This window comes from Mustela putorius, unplaced genomic scaffold, assembly GCF_011764305.1.
Source record: "Mustela putorius furo isolate JIRA1106 unplaced genomic scaffold, ASM1176430v1.1 tig00537350_pilon_pilon_pilon, whole genome shotgun sequence".
NCBI lineage: Eukaryota > Metazoa > Chordata > Mammalia > Carnivora > Mustelidae > Mustela > Mustela putorius.
Window position 1 is genome coordinate 19,060,473 of NW_025422471.1, and position 18,373 is coordinate 19,078,845.

An 18,373-nucleotide genomic window follows, 5' to 3' on the forward strand; every position below is an offset into this window, starting at 1 on the left:
CCCTGCTGAGCGGAGAGCCTGATGATACAGGGCTCGATCCCAGAACCCTGGGACTATGACCTGAGCTGAAGGTAGAGGTTTAACCCACTGAGCCACTCAGGCGCCCCTCATTATGACTTTTTTTTTTTTTTTTTTTCATTATGACTTTAAGAAATGTTTGCATGAAGTTATGTTAAATTTGAAAGGAACTTAAATAAAAATACATTACACTGAATTTGGAACTGAATCAATCATGGTAACATTCAACGATTAATCAAGAACTACTCAAGAAAATTTTTTCCTAATTCCCACGAGAGTCCACCAAATACCACCACAGTGAATTTAAAACCAGAAAGGCCATCTAAGTCTTAAAAACCATTGTAAATTAAAATATTCGACAGTCTCCACTATTCCCTTCTTGAGACATTTGGGAAACGGACTCCAACCCAAATGGTTTCTCCCTCCAGACTGAAACACTTTGAGATTTTTCTCTCACTTGGGGTCTAGCTGCCAAGGAAATCTTTCTTGGATAAATTAAAATTTTTCTTTTCGTTGGCATTGCTGGGATTCTGAGGAAAGAGGATGAAAGGCATGAGGGGACAGGGAGAGCTATAGCAGTTCCTTCCCAGCCCTAACTGGGTTCTTAGCTGGATGCCTGGAAATAGCTCTTCTTCGATAGAACCATCTCAGGCTCCCCCCAACCCCCGTCACTGCAGGGGGCAGTGGCAACTGAGAGAGTCTTTTCCTCCTTCCTTTTGGCTCTGATTCAACTTACAGATCCCTCAGCCAAGAACCTGAGAAGGCAGGATGAGATCAGGAAGCCTTCCTGGATCCCTGCCTCTAGGGAACATTGCCAGTTGGACTGTCCTAGAGGGACAAACGTGTCCTGCAGAGGCCTTGGGTGGACACGACTGGATTTAGGCTATTGAAATTTCTTCTTGTAGAGTTTTCCAGGACAATTTATAAAAGAAAACATTTCCTGTGTCCTGGTTACACGATTAGTGAATTGTATATTCATCTTGAACAGGGTCTGCGGTCTCATAAAACAGCACTTGTGATATAACTCACCCATTACTGTGTCAGTGGGACAATTTATTATATTCCACAAGTTAAAGCATTAATTATTTCTAATTATAACCAAAAATCCAAGGCAAGGCCTTAAATAGCCATTCTGAATTAATTGTCTTTTCTGGGGAGACATTTTGAGGCAGGAGTCCTTCTGAAAGTCCAGCAAATGATACAAGTTTGCTTTCTGATGACGTAATTCTTATCGTTGAAAGAAAATGCACAGAAAGTTAGGAGATGGCTCAATCATCTCCAGTGATTATCTGACCCAAAGAAGGCTTTGGGGAAGCCACTGTATCTTCCCAGGCAAAGTCAAGTCACACTGTTCATATTTGTTAAGGGTTTTTGCCCTCTCAAATATTTAACTTAATTCTTTGGCATTAACTCCACCGATATTTATTCTGTATCTGCCTTGTACAAGACAAGCTTTGAGAAGGGTTTTTTTTTTTCCTATTTGCGAGAAAAATGTTTTTAAAAACTCGTTTCAATTTACAACATATGAATATGGACGCTGAAGAATTATTTTTAAACAAAAGTTCTCATTTTTATTGTGCATACAGAACAGAATAAAAAATAAGATCAAAGGCTACAATTTAAAGTTGAAATGGATAACAGAGCCAGGATACCCTCAATGGAGTATGGAGTGAGGTATGCTCCATTGTAAAGAATTGGCTTATTAATATGAAATAAAGCTGCTTAATTAGGTTTTTGTTAAATATGTAAAATGATTTTTTCAGTTTCTCTAAGTAAGAAACCCCCTAAGTGAAAGTTACTTAGATAAGTAAGTTTTTAGGAGCATATATAAAATAATGTATCTAATTTGAATCCACTTGTTACCATGTTTGTTTACACATTTAAAAGGCTGGCCTGGGCACCCCGGTGGCTTAGTTCTTAAGTAACTGCCTTCACTCAGTCATGATCCCAGGGTCCTGGGATCCAGCCTCACATGGGGCTCCCTGCTCAGCAGGAAGCCTGCTTCTCCCTCTCCTCTCTGCTTGTGTTCCCTCTCTCGCTGTGCCTCTCTCTGTCAAATAAATAAATAAAATCTAAAAAAAGAAAAAAAAAAGAAAATGAAGAAATGAATCATAAATAAATAAATAAAAATAAAAGGCTGTATAAGTGGGGCACCTGGATGGCTCAGTTGGTTAAGCATCCAACTCTTGATTTCGGCTCAGGTCATTATCTCAGGGTCTGGGATCAAGCCCTGAGCTGGCTCTACACTCTGTGCCATAGAATCTGCTTGAGATTCCCTCTCTCCCTCTCCTTTTGCTCCTACCCCCAAGGCACTCTCTCCCCGAATAAATAAATAAAATCTTTTTAAAAATAAGTAAAAAAAAAAAAAGGCTATCCTAAGCTAATTACTAATTATATAACTACTAACAAAAAACATGCAAATTCTGATAAATTCCTTCTCTCTGAGCACTATTTCTATATCTTCCCCCATTATCAATATTCAATATTGACTTTTTCCTAGCTGCAAAGGACTCAGTAGTAATCCATTTTAAAGTTATTAACAGAAGAAGTAGTAGAAGGTAAATTCTCAAGGAAGCTATCTGAAAAATATAACCCATGGGTGAATCATTCCAAAAAGGTGAATGTTAAAGTTTGAATTGAACTCTTAAGTGAAAGGGTAATTCACTGAAGTCATCAAACCACATACCTTAACTGTGAAATGCTCAGAGCTGAGAGGCTGTTTGTAGGGGAAAGGGACCACGAGAAATCCCTGCAAGCTGACCAAAAACTGTAACTTCATCTGATGGAGACTGTATTCTGTTTTCACCATTCAAGTGACATTTGCTCATGATTGTTACTTTCTGTACCACTAATCCCTTGGTCTCTCCTTTGGACAGGTGTGGTATTCCCTTACTTCCCACGACTCGGGCGCTACAATCTCAATTTCCACGAGGCACAGCAGGCGTGTCTGGACCAGGATGCTGTGATTGCCTCCTTTGACCAGCTTTACGATGCCTGGCGGGGCGGGCTAGACTGGTGCAACGCCGGCTGGCTCAGCGACGGGTCTGTGCAGTACCCCATCACGAAGCCCAGAGAGCCTTGCGGGGGCCAAAACACGGTGCCTGGTGTCAGGAACTACGGGTTTTGGGATAAAGACAAAAGCAGATATGATGTTTTCTGTTTTACATCTAACTTCAATGGTAAGCTATTAAGCTCTTCAGTAATAGTAAGATATCACTGCCTTCTTTCCTGTCCTGGGGATCAAAACGTACTATAACACCACACTCAATCTTTAATCTTACATGCTTTGATGTATTGCCCTGAGTTAGAAAAGATGAAAAGTTCTTTAATGTCATAATTAAAAAAAAATTCACCTGAGCAAAAATGTCCATTTCCACTATTCCTAGGTATTATTGCATCTGACTGTAATTATAAAATGGTTTAAGTTGAGATATTCTACAGGGTCTGTTATTGAACAGACAATAGAGTATAATAGAGATGTGTGCCATGGGCTACAGATCTCTAATTGAAGGGAGAGTAGCCTCTCTGTCACACTCTAAATTACAAAGTCAATTATGTTCATAGTTGATCAGTAAAACTCACAATAATGAGAGAGCTCAGAGTAAAGAGGACTTTGCAAAACAAAAACAAAAGCCCGACAACAGTAAGAAACAAAAAAAGTAGCAATGACACTGGAGACGAAAGCAGAAGAGATACACGGGTTGTTTCTGTGTTGTTGATGGTAAGTCTGTTGCCTTCAGTGTAACTCCCAACCCAGTCTTCCCCATCCAGAACCAGCTACACAATTTGTGGGACCTATTGCAGAATGAAAATGTGGGTTCAAAATTTATGCTCAAAATTCATGTTCATATTTATTTTCAAAATTTATGGTCATAATTATGTTCAAAAATTATGCATTTTAATATGGTGACAGAAGTACATTCAACATACATGGAGCCCTGTGTAACTGCACAGGTCACACGCCCATAAAGCAAACCCTGGCCCCATCATTTTCTATGTTAGTTCCCTGGCAACATGCTTTGGGAAAAACAGCGAGGGATCAGGGATGAACCAACTTTCTGTAAAGGGCCAGATAAATATTTTTGGCTTTTGTGGGCCGCACAGTCTTGTTGTAACTACTCAGTGTAGTTTTATACGTTGTAATGCAAAACAGCCACAGATAGTATGAAAAGGAAGGGTATGCCTGTGTTTCAATACAACTTCTGGTGACCCGTGTGCAGTAGTGTGCGGACCTCTGGTATAGATGACAGAGTCAACCTTCTAACTCATGCTCTGGTGGCCTCCACCTTTCCTCCAAATCACACTGTCTTAGTCTCACCCGAAAGAACAGGCAAGCATTAATTTATACTGCAGGAAGTTATATGTAATGGAGGGCGAGGAGATGTCCCACTACAATGGGTAATCAGGTAAGAGAGTCTGATTATATTCCACTGAGACTCAAAGTCTGAGAAAATCTTCCGCGTAGCATTTCAGCCAATTGATGTCCTACTTTATACATTGTATGCATATTTAATATACACTGAAGGTATTTCAGTAATTAACTTTATTCAATGAGTGGCTAAGATTAATCCGCTCTTTCTTGTGCAATCAAGAAATGGTTAGGTGTCAGAGCTCCCACTGAATACATAAATTCATCCTCTTTGCTAGTAACTGAACAGACTCGGTTCACATTCTGAGTTCGCATTATTTATGGCAAGTGACTTCCTGTATTTTTTGCATTTTCATACTGTAGTCTTTGAATCAGAATAATGTCTTATTGATACCTGTAATGAAAAGGACTTGTGGGCTTTTGATTTTTTTTTAAATGGACTTTTATGTCAGGAATGTTTTTTGATCTTTTCACATTCAAATTTTGCCTCTCCAGAAACTTGTGCTAGGGTTCAGTCTTGTACAGCTAGAATTTAAATAGCTCTTCCTTTTAACATGGAATTCTGTCTTCTGTGGTGCTACAGAAGGGCCCTTTTAGTCACTAATTAGCTAACAGAAAGTGCATCTGTCATTTCCCTTCTCGGTTTCAAAGCTCTAAAAGGGCACGTCTGAACTCATATTAAGGGACAAGGAAAAAACTAATTTAATGGAGAATGACCCGGGGGGCGCTACGTTTAACCCACAACCCTGCATCGCTCTATCTCCCCCTTCCATGGGGAACACTTCCGTTTGGGCTGCTTCCATCTCTGGGCGGCTCAGCAGCAGACCGACGCATGACTCTCTCCCCTTCTCTCCGCAGGCCGGTTTTACTACCTGATCCACCCCACCAAGCTGACCTACGAAGAAGCGGTGCAAGCTTGTCTCAACGACGGTGCTCAGATCGCAAAAGTGGGCCAGATCTTCGCAGCCTGGAAACTTCTGGGATACGACCGCTGCGATGCGGGCTGGCTGGCGGATGGCAGCGTCCGCTACCCCATCTCTCGGCCGAGGAGGCGCTGCAGTCCCACGGAGGCTGCCGTGCGCTTCGTGGGGTTCCCAGATAAAAAGCATAAGCTGTATGGTGTCTACTGCTTCAGAGCATACAACTGAGTGTGCCCCTAGAGCACATCAGTTTTAAAGTCATTAAGAACATGTGAAAGGTTTTTTGGTTTTTTTTTGTTTGGGTTTGGTTTTTTTCTTTGTTTGTTTGTTTGTTTGTTTTTTCAATACGAACTCGTGCAAGTTACCAAAACTGTGATAACCCTTTTTTACTTACTGGAAAGAGTCATTTTCATAAAGACCAATTCATGAATTTGTTTTTGTAAAGCTATCATTCAATATATATTATAAATTAATATAATTTTAAGGGAAGCGCTAGATAAGGAGGCTTTAGAGCCAAATTGTTTAGGCTACATCATCCCGGTGAAGTACCCTTTCATGAACGGGGCACGCAATAGCTTGAGGGTTGTGAGGGTGACGTTAAGGAAAGTGCAGCTACTCAGAGCAGCAGCTTCCACAAGCACAAATTTTACACATTTGTACAATTTTGAAATGCACTACAATCTACAGATTAGAGCAACGGATTTGAAATACAGGCTTCTTTACAGAAACTGAGATTCCGAGGGGTTGCACAAAACTCAGTTTCACAAGGGAACAATCTACACTTTTCTAAAATATGTTATTTCAAGTCTCCAATAAACAGAACGTTTTAGTCTTTAAAATCCTGCCTTTTTGACCAAAAAAAAAAAAAGAAGGAAATTTATATGGACTCCAATGCATAGTGACAAGCACAGTTAAAACTCCTTAATAACCCCATTTATATGAAGTATGAAACATAAATGAGCAGATAATATTTAACCAATGAGAGACTCCTATCTTCTTTTAATTGAAATGACAAGTACCTGAGAAAATCATTAAATCTTTTGAGTAGCTTTACCGAGTTATATTTAAATTCTAAGGGCCGTCTGCTAAGCAGCATTAGCATCTACTCAGGGCAGTTATATAGATAAACTGCTGGACAGAAAAATTGTAAAATTTAGCAGCTTGATTTTATGTTAGCCTATGAAATATATTGTCCTATAAAAATAACTTTAAGCTATTTAATATTTCCTTCTTATTTACCTTACAGGAAAGAAATTTAAACCACAAAAGAAATGAGTAACTCAACACTTGCCTAACCAACAACAGACAACCAAATATAGACCCAACTTTCAAAATTCCCATTATTCTTCTTTGTATATACTAGAAAGCCCAAATGGTGCCTGTGGGGGGGGGGGGGAGAAACAAGAGAACAAAGTCGTTCTAAACCTTCCTCCAAATAGAAAACGTGGTCAGTGATGTCACTTTCCTTCATTAGGCTTAAATGAAATGCAGAACCTCCCATCAAAGAGTTTACACTAAAATCTTCAGGGCTTTAAATGAAAGGGTAAGGCCAGCTTTAGAAAAACAACTTTAGACATTAGCAGCTCCAATATTAAATAAAGCTCTGTTTTCCTATATTTTTATGACTGTGAGACCCCACAGGGACCAATATTTGTATTCAAATTACATTTCATGGTTTCCCATTGTTTCACAATGAGTTCTAATAAATGGGATTTAGTATAATAATCCAAGTATGACATAGCTGGTATGCTTTCATGAATGTTTTTATGTAGATTTTCCTCCCATGAACATGAGTAAATAAATCTGTTTCCTGAATTGATTGTGGTTGCATTTAAAGCTCTGTAATAATTCTAATAAATTTACTCTATAGAGGTACATGTGTGGAAGGTATAGAACAATTGGAAGTCCATGAAACCATAATTATACCCATACATTATCTAGAGAAAATATTGTAAATAAAAGTAGATCATTTCTTTTATCGAAGCATATCTGGGAAATTTCAGATGCTTCAATATTAAAAGAGGAGAGTGTATGCATGCACATTTTTACATTAGGTTGGATATGCAAATTGTACAAAAATATAAATCCAAAGAGGTCGTAAAATTTAACTCAAACACAGCTGATACAACTAGCATTCAAACTTCTAAATTAAAAATACCGGAATGATCTAGGGTCAGATGAATACATCATTTAAAGAGGGGACCATCTCCAAAACAGCAACTTTAACACCTCAAATATGGGGGGTAGCATATTGGAGGGAGACCATGTGCGAATGATTATGACCCACATTACAAGAATTTTATTGGAAATGCAAGTGGGAACACATTTCTATTGAAGCAGGTATATAATTTTCAGTTATTGCTGCAGAACTCTACCTTTATAATATTAAGCATAGTAGGGTTTCTTAACTTTTGAATACTTACTAGTATTGGAATTGGTGCTGTTCAAAATCTCTGGAGTGACTGTTAGCTAATTAAAATCTATACTGATTGAACACCATTTTTCCATGCTTATTAAAAAAAAAATCTTAACGGAATGAATACTGCTGGGCAGAATTTTTATCTCCTAACTTCCCCCAAAGGATCAGAGTCCCCTTCCTCCTTTGGACTCCTTCCTGAAGGAGGGTTTTTTAAATGTTCTTATTTTACAGTTTTTCCATCAATGTCTCTTTTCCTACTTCATTCCCCAAGATAGCTCACTGAGGATTTCTAAAAAAGAAAAGCTATCCTAATACATATAATTCCTAAAAGAAAGTCAGTATAGCACTGACGAATTCAGAAATTGCTCCTCAGACTTGGGTTCCAAGAGTACCAGAGGGATGAGGTGGGAGTCTCAATTAGGAAATTTTGTTTTGATCATTTTGTCCATAATTAACAATCGTGGCCCATACAAGGAACAAAGTTGACTTGCAAATTTCAATGAGATACCTACATTTGAGAACACTAACCAAAAGAAATGATTTGCATGGAAAGAGGGAATGGGAATGAAAATAAGTCATATTAACACTGGAAACCATCTTTAAATGACTGCTGCCATATTTTATCATGGTAATCTTTAGTCAAATATGGTATTTGTAAATTTGAACCTTCTGTCATAGAAAGGGGGCCGGTACCTATGTTTAAGCTTTATTTTATGCAGTAATGTAGTTGCTTATTATTTTGGCAATTAGAAGTAGACTCAAAGGAGATTCCAATTTGGTTGCTGGCAGCCATACTGGGTTTCTTCAGATCAGTGCTCCAAAGAATACGGTGGTCCCATAGAGTAGCTGACCACTAAGTAGGAGAGAAATAAAAGGGAATTACCTATCAGTTTTCAACAAAGAATGCATCAAGAATGATCAATGGAAAACTGACAGAGTTGTGTTGAGAAGTGAACTGTATCATAGCTCACTACTGCCAGAGCAGCAATGATGTACAACAAAAGAAATGAGAAATTCAAGTCATTAAACCACATGATTAAAAGAAAAACCAGTATTTAAAGGCATTTAATACCTACTGAGTACAAATCTGAGGAGAAGAACCAATCTGTATTACCCCCCACAAAATGTTTTCATTTTCTGTAAGATACAATGAACTGGTAAACAAACATTAAAAGTCAATTTTGTGTTACCCCAGTATCTTTTGATTCGTCTGAGTTGTAGAATCTTAGCTATTAATCTTTGGTCAAACTCTATAAATATACATTATTTCAAGAAAAGACATTTAACCCATCCTTGTTTTGATACATTTCAGTTCAAATTGTAAACAACATAACAAAATTTCCATTTCTTACTATTTTTGCAAAGTTGGGAGGAAAGTGCCTATCTGTGGTAATGCTAAATCACCCATAGTATATCCCAAAATTTTTGGCTTTTTTTCCTTTTTATATGATTCAAATCTTCATTTATTTTGCTCACCATGTTAGCAATCCCAGAAATCTGTGGTGTTAAATTAATATGCTTGACATGCTTTATGACCTCAATTATTAGCACTGAATTAAAAGAAAGATCCTTATTTTCATAGTAAAGTCCTTATACCCCAATAACAAGGAATATACCTTCCCTGAATTTTCAACATGGAGAATACTTTCTGGAGATCACTGGCATACAGAAACCCCTTCTTGGGTGTAAGAATCTATAGCCGGTACAATGACTTGAATGCAAACACACCCAAAACAGTTTGAGCCATTGACATTCAAACACTAAACTACACTTTAAAAATTTTCCCATACTTATTTGGAATATAGCAAACAGCCTTGGAGACGAAAGAACAAGAGTAAATATGAAGTTAAATAATATTTAAGTGCTTAAGTTCTAACAGAGATGAAAGATACCATCTTCGACTTTGCCAGCAAATTTCATGTCTGACTAATGCGTGGTCAAATACAAAGCCCACTTGGTACCAGTATCAAAGAGTTGTATGGAATTTCAAAGTGCTTAAATAAGTGAAGCTTTTCACATGTGATGCTCTTAGTTCCCTACCAAGTGATAACCCTTAATCCTGAGACAATTCTTAACTAGAACAGTCCCTGTCTGGGACAGTCATATACACAAGGAGACTAAAAACAGTAAAGGATTATGGGTAGGATGAGGGAGAGAAGGAAGCACTAAGAAGAAACTGATACAAAAACATAAGAAAAGAATCTTTTATGTCTCGATTTCTTGGGCTCTCTATTTAGAATTACTTAGAGGCACAGCTTAAGATGGCTCTACAGTCTTTACTTCTCTGTAGATGATGTATTTAGGAAACTGTCAGCAGGCTACACACCCCAATCTGATGGAGGAAATTCATTACACACATATTCTTTTCACTAAGAAGCAAACAAAGCTTATTTATCTTCTCTATATTTCTTTCCAGCCAATAAAGTGTCACCTCCATAGCCACTCGTCATCTGAATCAACTCGGGTCAGCCCAGAGGGTGATTCCATGTCTTTCTTGAAATCAACCAATTTTCCTTCTCAGCTTCTCTCGGTCCACTGGGGCTGTTCAGCATCAGTGGCTTCGGCTATTAAAAGATGACTCTTTATTTAGTTGGTGTCTGACTACAGGCTGAGCTCTGTTTATTTAGGGGGATACTCCCATGGTGGAGAGAAAGCTCAGATTCCCCAGTACCTAACAGTGAAAATCTACTGGCTTTAACAACAAATAGAAGATTCTTGGACAGCCGAAGAATTCCAGGAGGATTTAATGCCCATCGTTTTTCTTTCTAAGAAAGAGCCCCAATCATCAGCTCCCCATCCTGCTTAAAATATCTGGGTTTTAAAAATGTGTGTGTTGTAAAATATTTCTCCTTTTGATTTTGATCAATGAAAATTCTGCCTACCCAAACTCATACATATGTAGAGAGCAGAAAAAGATAAAAAGCGATTGAGTTTGAGGTTTTAGAGTCTTTAAAAGGCTCTTCTTTGAAGATGCTGAGAGAATCTTGTGTGTGAATCTAAAACGGAGCTTGCAGAACCACTCACTTATTATTCTGATAAATAAACAGATTCAAGTGTAATGATTGCCATGAGCCCGGAGAAAAGATAAATAAAGTCCTTTGCGGTTCTTCTTGTGTTTGAGTTCTGCCAAACTGAATACCCTTATTCCATGGGAAGATGCTTAATCCTGTGATGAGAGCCAAATTTCAAATGGCTGAGAAGAAAATACTGTTGTTCTGACAGAAATAATGTTTTTAGGGGCACCTAGCGGCTCAGTCAGTTAAGTGTCTGAATCTGGCTCAGGTCATGTTCCCGGGGTCCTGGGGTTGATTTCTGCATCGGGCTCTATGCTCAGTGAGGAGTCTTCTTTTTTTTTTTTCCAAAGATTTTATTTATTTATTTGACAGAGAGAGAGATCACAAGTAGGCAGAGAGGCAGGCAGGGAGAGAGGGAAGCAGGTTCCCTGCTGAGCAGAGAGCCTAATGTGGGGCTTGATCCCAGGACCCTGAGATCATGACCTGAGCCGAAGGCAGAGGCTTAACCCACTTGTCCCTCTGCCTCTCCCCCTGCTTGTGCTCTCTCTCTCTCTCAAATAAATTAATACAATCTATTTTAAAAAGAAGAAACAAAGTTTTTAAAAGCCAACCTTTCAGTTCGATACACATGAAAATTCAGTAATCTATTAAAGCTGTTGTATTCAGTGCACTGCAATCACCTAGGGAACTTTAGAAAAAGACACAGAGATACACAGGTTTCCCTAGATGATGCTGAAGGGTGCAATCTGGACTTTGGAAATTTTTAAACCACTCTCCCAACCCTAGTCAATTCTAAGATGTGGCCAGGGTTGAGAAGCACCTGCCCTTTTTTTTTTTTTCCTTTTATCTTAGTTAAAGATTTATTTATTTATTTGAGAGAGAGAGAGAGAAAGCAAGCAGGGGAGAGAGCGTCCCAAGGAGAGCCTGCACTAAGCACAGAGCCAGATGCTGGCTGATCCCACGACCTGAGCTGAAACCAAGAGATGGCTCCCCAACCGACGGGGACACTCAGGTGCCCCTGAGAAGCACCAGTCTTAACAGATTTAAGATGAAACACCAAAGCCATTCAATGGATACATGATTCAACTGATTATTTATAGCTCATAATTATAAATGATTTTTAAACCAGTATAATTCATTTGAATTTATTGAACTTAAGACTATCCTTCAAGTATAAATATTTAATTCATTCGCCTTGCTTTTTCTTCTAGTGATGGTTCCCATCCGTGTCAGCAAATGTGTATCTAACAAGCTATTTTTCTGCCTGCCTGCCCTATGATTGTCACTCCTTCTAAAGAAGGACTTGAAACCACTTATATGTTATCCTGAAATCAAACTCTATCCTATCTACAGTACTGCTAGTCAAAGACTAGAGCAATAATGGTGGAGAACATTCTGGGGACGAGAAACTCCATGCTGAAGTCAATGGCTTCTGAGATTCCAGTTCTATCTCAGAAAAAAAGATCCATGTTCACCATGAACTTTACAAACATGGACACTCAGACCAAAAAAAAAAAAAAAGGGAAGAAAGCCAACACCATGTCAGTGAGGGAGAAAACAGGTTGGGGGTTCAGGGATGGAAGATGGAAGGGCACAAAAATTAAGAGAGATACAGGAAATAAAGGAGAGAAGAGAAAGAATTCTCTGCAACTGTGCCCTGAGTAAGGACATATGGTTCAATAAAAATAGCTTATCAAGTACCAGAGACAACTTTCTACTATAACTCTTAAGAGTACACATTAAAATATAGAAACACGGCCATTTTCCAAAAACAGGCTTATTCCGTGGCAGGCATTCCTTAGTACTGTATCACTAATTCACTCACCAAATGAAAGATATCGGGCTATTAATAATCTGAAGGCAGAGTTCTGCTCAGGAGTTAAAGGCACAGACGCCAGAGCGAGGGTGCTGCTATTTGAATCTAGATCTGCCGCCGACTGATTCTGGGAAAATCATGCACTATCCCCATCTAAAAGTGGCGATATTAGTATTAATGATCTTATGCGCTCCTGCCCCATAGGGTTATAAAATTTGATTGGGTTAGCAGATTTTGGTAATAGCGAACATAATATGCCACACTATAGTAAAAGCACGTATGTACACCAGTTTATTTAATCCACTTAGCCCTATAATGTATATATGTATCATCACCTACATTTTTATAAGGAGAAAATAAAGGCCCAGAGAGGTTAAATGACTCACCCAAATCCAGGGCTTCTTAGAAGTAGCAAAATAAAGATTTAAAGATAGCAGATGGTTCAAAGAGTTGCCCTCCTAACCACCGCACCGTAATTAACCTCATGGCAAATGACCAAAATAGCTCCTGGCCCAGAGCTCAGTAGGTATTAGTTCTTCTCATGTTAGAGTCTATACATAGATTCACAAGTCAAATAGAGACACAGGCCTCAGTTTCCTCACCTGAAAAAAGGTACCAACATTACAACTTCTTTTTTCTCATAATGAAATGAGATTTGAAGGTATAAAGTTCATTATCACTCATCATTACATATTATCTTGGAGTATCTTTGGTTTGTTCATTTTGTTACTATATAACTCTTTAATATATAATTATTTAAATTTTTATTTGCATATTCTCTTGGCCAATATGCTAAATTTTAAGTTTCCAAAAGCACAGACAATATAATATCACTTTAATAAGACTTCACGGCAAAGGCTAGCATAGTGCTCTACATGTAAATTGAAAATTAATGTTTTTATCACAAAATAATACATATTTATAGTAAAAATACCAGAAAATACAGATAAGCACCCAAGAAAATGATGATCACTCATAATCCATATACCCGGGGATGCGGGAATCACTGTTAAATTTTGTTTTATTGTATCATATTTTCCCTTACGCATGTGAGTAGGTCATAATTTCTAATAAAATTTTGATCATTATAATTTTATTTAAATACGAAATAAAGGGGCGCCTGGGTGGCTCAGTGTGTTAAGCCGCTGCCTTCGGCTCAGGTCATGATCCCAGGGTCCTGGGATCGAGTCCCGCATCGGGCTCTCTGCTCAGCAGGGGGCCTGCTTCTCTCTCTCTCTCTCTCTCTCTCTGCCTGCCTCTCCGTCTACTTGTGATCTCTCTCTGTCAAATAAATAAATAAAATCTTTAAAAAAAATAAAAAAAAAAATAAAAAAATAAAAAAAAAATAAATAAATACGAAATAAATTGATTAATCAATTCTACAAATTATAAAATGTGTACACTATGCCATTAATAAAACCGTAGGTGATTTCCTAATTGGCTTATGGGTCTGGTATAGCTACTGGAGTCTGCTACAACTCTCTGAGGCAAATGTAAGCCATGAACAAGGCAGTTCGATGCTAATTTAGCATGACATGTCCTTTAGCCATCCTTCAGCTTCCTTAATTCCATGGTTTATACAGAGCTTAGAGGCCAGTGGACTGGCATCGGCAGAGGGGAAAAGGCCTAGACCTTCCCTCCCTAGCTTTAGACAAAACAAAGGAAAGATTAGGGGCTAAAGACATGAAGACTTCCTATCAGAATAATTCCCATTCAAAAAGAAAGAATAAAGTTCTATTTTGTATGTTCCCTAGTGGCAAGACTAAATCTAAATTTTAAAGAAAAGAATGATAACCAATTACCTGGCTGGATTAAAAAGAACAAACGTTAATTAGAAAGGCACACTAACCTTGTAACAGTTAGTTCCTACCAAAAGATAAAGGAAGTGACCAAAATCTGACAAATTCACTGAGAGCCGACTCCATAGTAAAGCTTCCATGGAGGGAAGTGGAGGCATCAGGGTTTGGAGGGTTTGGAGGGTTTGGTGGGAGAACACTCCTAAGGATGTATTTTGGAAACAGAAATACCAAACTGGGGGCATCTGGGTGGCTCAGTGGGTTAAGCATCTGCCTTTGGCTCAAGTCATGATCCCAGAGTCCTGGGATCGAGCCCCGAGTCGGAGCCTGCTTCCCCTCCTCTCTCTCTGCCTGCCTTTCTGCCTACTTGTGAACTCTGTCAAATAAATAAGTAAAGTCTTTTTAAAAAAAGAAGAAATACCAAACCAGTAAACAGCTTAACAGTGTCCAGAGACGGCAGCCTATGCTTCCGAGAGTCCGTGGATGAAAGCTAATCAGGGACAACTGGTCTGGAGAAACGCCTGCCTCTTACTGGCTCAAGCTTGACTGTACAAGTCCATTTTGACACGTAATGAGCATAAACTCCCTCCAATCTTATTTGAAATAATACAAGGATACATAAAACACTGCAAATAGAATTAAAGCTTACTCCCCTCTGATATGTAAACATTTAATGACTCTTCCCATATAGAAGCCTTCAAGAAACATTTACAAGTATACAGTACTAACTTGAGTTTTGAAAGTTCTTCATGTCTACGCAAATAATCAAAAATATCAATTTTACAAAGTCTGTTTTCTTTACGATCTCAACTATCTGTAATCAACCAATTACATGCCTAGGAAACTACTTCGTGAGTTTCCACAACCAAGTTCTATTGTACAAAAATCATTTAACAAAGTAATGTGCTATGATGTTAGTGCATTGGAGCCCAACCATTTCTGAAAAGAACTGGAAAAAACGTTCCATATTTAATTCCATAGACTCCTCCCCGCTGCATCATCCTTTATGTCAGATCTGAGATCTCTTAGAGATGGCCTGAACGACCTGCTTCTCAAGAAATGTCACGGGCATTTCAGATACAGTAATTCTCGACTGGGTGGGATTATCTCACTTCTCAGGACACTTAACATCCCTCACTCTTCGAGACACTCACGGCCAGAGATTTCCTCCCTTCCAATCATTATAACAACTCCAAACACCACACATTTCCCTACATCCCCAAGATAGCAGCGCCTGAGAACTGCCTAGCTTTTTTCTTACTGATCTGAGATCTGAGTAGAAGGGGAACTAAAGCAACAGTCATGCTCTCCAGTGGACCTTCATGACATCTGCTAGATGACCACAGCCAAACTCCTGCCTTAATGTCCACCAGAGCTGGGTGGGGGTGCTGCTCCCTTAACCAGCCACTACTCTGGGGCTCAGTCAAGGTGAACAGTCTCCGAGAAGCCCCGGGATATTTTACCCAACCCTAATCTTTTATCTGCTGCCATCCTTTTAGGAGTGCCCTCAGTTATGAAAGAAAGAAATTCATCTCAGTATTCCACTGGTAAAGATTATCTGTTAATGAAATCAGCTAATGTGTGTAAGCACTTCTAGGTGTTCAGTAAATGTTAAATTATGGCATTACTAAGTGATTGATAAATGCTTTATTTGTCATCAGTATCATCATCATCTCATCATCATCATCATCTGTGATTTCCTTTTCAAGCTCAGTATACAAAACAGCAATTTTGTCCAAAGACCCAGGCTCAGATGTTGACCATGTGTACCTTTTAGTCTCCTATATGCCCTGTTCTGTACAAAGCAGGTTATCTCCAATCTGGCAATGGTCAGCTTAAGACCTCAACGGTTCTTGCCCAACAGTCAAAATTTGAGCCCTGTAAATTGTACCCACATTTCTAATAGACACAATGATTTCATCCTTGACAATGTATTTTTTTTAAAGATTTTATTTATTTATTTGACAGACAGAGATCACAAGTAGGCAGAGAGGCAGGCAGAGAGAGAGGGGGGGAGGCAGGCTCCCCGCAGAGCAGAGAGCCAGATGTGGGGCTTAATCCCAGCACCCTGGGATCCTGACCTGAGCCGAAGACAGAGGCTTTAACCCACTGAGTCACCTAGGCGCCCCAACAACATATTTTTCAAAAAAGATTACCAAGCTTTCTAACAAAGATGTTTTTACAGTTAGAGTTGTAAAATCAAGTAAAATGTACATTTATGCATCCATGTGTTCTTATAGTTTTCTCATGGGCTGAACTGGTGGATTTAAGATTTAAGATGAATTTAAGATGAATAACCTGTGAACTGAAAATATTTTTCCCCAATTTAGCAACTCCTCCTGAAGCTCTCTTTCATTGACCTAAGATCCTCCCTCTGGGATTTAAAATTAGAGTCAACTGTCTTGAAATTGTTCACTGTCAACTATATGTATGGAAGGTTTCAGATATCATTAAATGATAATCCTGAGACACCTATGGTCTGGGTCTGTGGTGATAAAGGCTGAGGTCTCTCAGCGGAGGTAAATACAGTTTGGATAGTTAATGGATTCATTTAAAATCAATTTTGCAGGCATGGTTTAATTTTAGGGAAAGAGTCTTTAAATCAAGATTCACAAGTGTTTGCATCCTTTCAGTTCTCTCTGAAGGAAAAACAACATGGTAGAGCATAAGGCTCAAAATAGTTGTATTCATTAGTTCTTGCTAAAGATCTGTGCATAGTCTGGGTTGCCACATTTTACATCCCAATTTAAAAGTCATTCAAGTTCAAATTCTTTTCAGTTGCAAATATGTTCAGGATCCCTGGGGTGTTTGAGACTGAACCAGATGGCTGGCAAATATGCAGAGTTCCACCTAATCTAACTTTTTATCTCAAAATAATTGAGTTTCTCCTCTTCATGTAGCTTTTAATGAAAAGCAAATTGTGTGAGGGGCAAACTTAGGATGCCTGTTCGGGTTTCCTTGGGTGATTTAATGTGAGTTAGTCTTGGTAAATATGGGAAGATCTTAGGGTCCTAAGATAAATTTGCTAGTCTGCAGGTGCTCCTCAGCTTGGTAAATACAGGAGTGGAAATGTACGCAACTTGTCCCAGTGGAACTTAACGAGAGTCCACAAATTTTCAAAGCAGACCCATTTTCCAAGTGGACGGGAAATAGTCCTGACTGGTCTAGTCAACGTCACCCATTTCAGCAGCTCTCCCGACTATTTTTCTCTCACCTCACACACCACAAACAATACGGAGTTTTGTGATACGGCGCGATCATATTTTGAAGTAGCGTTTGTGTCTTTCCTTCCCAAATACAGAATGTGCTCACGTACACCCCGAGGGTTTCCTTTCTCCCCCAAGTGCTGGGAGACAGAGGCAAGTCACCTATGCAGAGCCTAAAAAGAAAGCAAGATACTCCATTCTTCAACCACACTCTGGCCTGGTAGGAGTTGAGAGCTTCAGACGCATGCTTGCAGACAGGTGTACCGCTCACAGGATCAGAAACATGATGCAGGAGAGTGCATCAAGAAAGCCGGGAAGACTCTGGTCTGGGCCCGAGCCTGTGCAGAACCGAGGCCGCCCATCTCCCGCGCTGAGCCACGTACTCATCCACCCACTACCCATGACGGGTTGCGTCTGTAGACTGCCCAGCCCCCTACCAGACCTGGCCACCAGCCAGGAGAGGGGCACACCTTGCGACAGAGGGGAAAGCCCCTTCCCCGAGCAAGGGGGGAGCTATGCAGAATGGGACCTGAGGTGGAACACACTGCCCCCGTCCCACTCTCTTCCTCAGGACACACATGTGGTGAAAAACCAACCCAAAACCACCTATGAACCATATACTAGTAAGGACAGCTCAGAATGTGACAGGTCGGGTCACCGAGGGTAGATGACATGGACCCCGGCGTTCACGGAACACAACCCAAGTTTTGTTTTCCTTCACGAGTTCGATCAGGCCGGTGTTTTCTGCTCTTACGTGACCTAGCCGCCGAGGACACTCACCTCAAGCCCGAGCCTCGTCTTTTTCCACCATTGGT

At 39.4% G+C, this 18,373-nt stretch overlaps 1 protein-coding gene across 2 annotated transcripts in view; it reads left to right on the forward strand.

Moving 5' to 3' along the window:
• Nucleotides 1-8,923, forward strand: part of HAPLN1 (hyaluronan and proteoglycan link protein 1) — a 79,859-nt gene extending 70,936 nt beyond the window's left edge. For both annotated transcript variants that reach the window (XM_045074437.1, XM_045074436.1), the window contains exons 4-5: nucleotides 2,895-3,197; nucleotides 5,246-8,923. In XM_045074437.1, coding sequence (XP_044930372.1) covers nucleotides 2,895-3,197; nucleotides 5,246-5,535 — 593 coding nt within the window. In that variant the 3' untranslated portion in view covers nucleotides 5,536-8,923. The remainder of the gene's footprint in view (nucleotides 1-2,894; nucleotides 3,198-5,245) is intronic.
• Nucleotides 8,924-18,373: the final 9,450 nt, after the last annotated feature.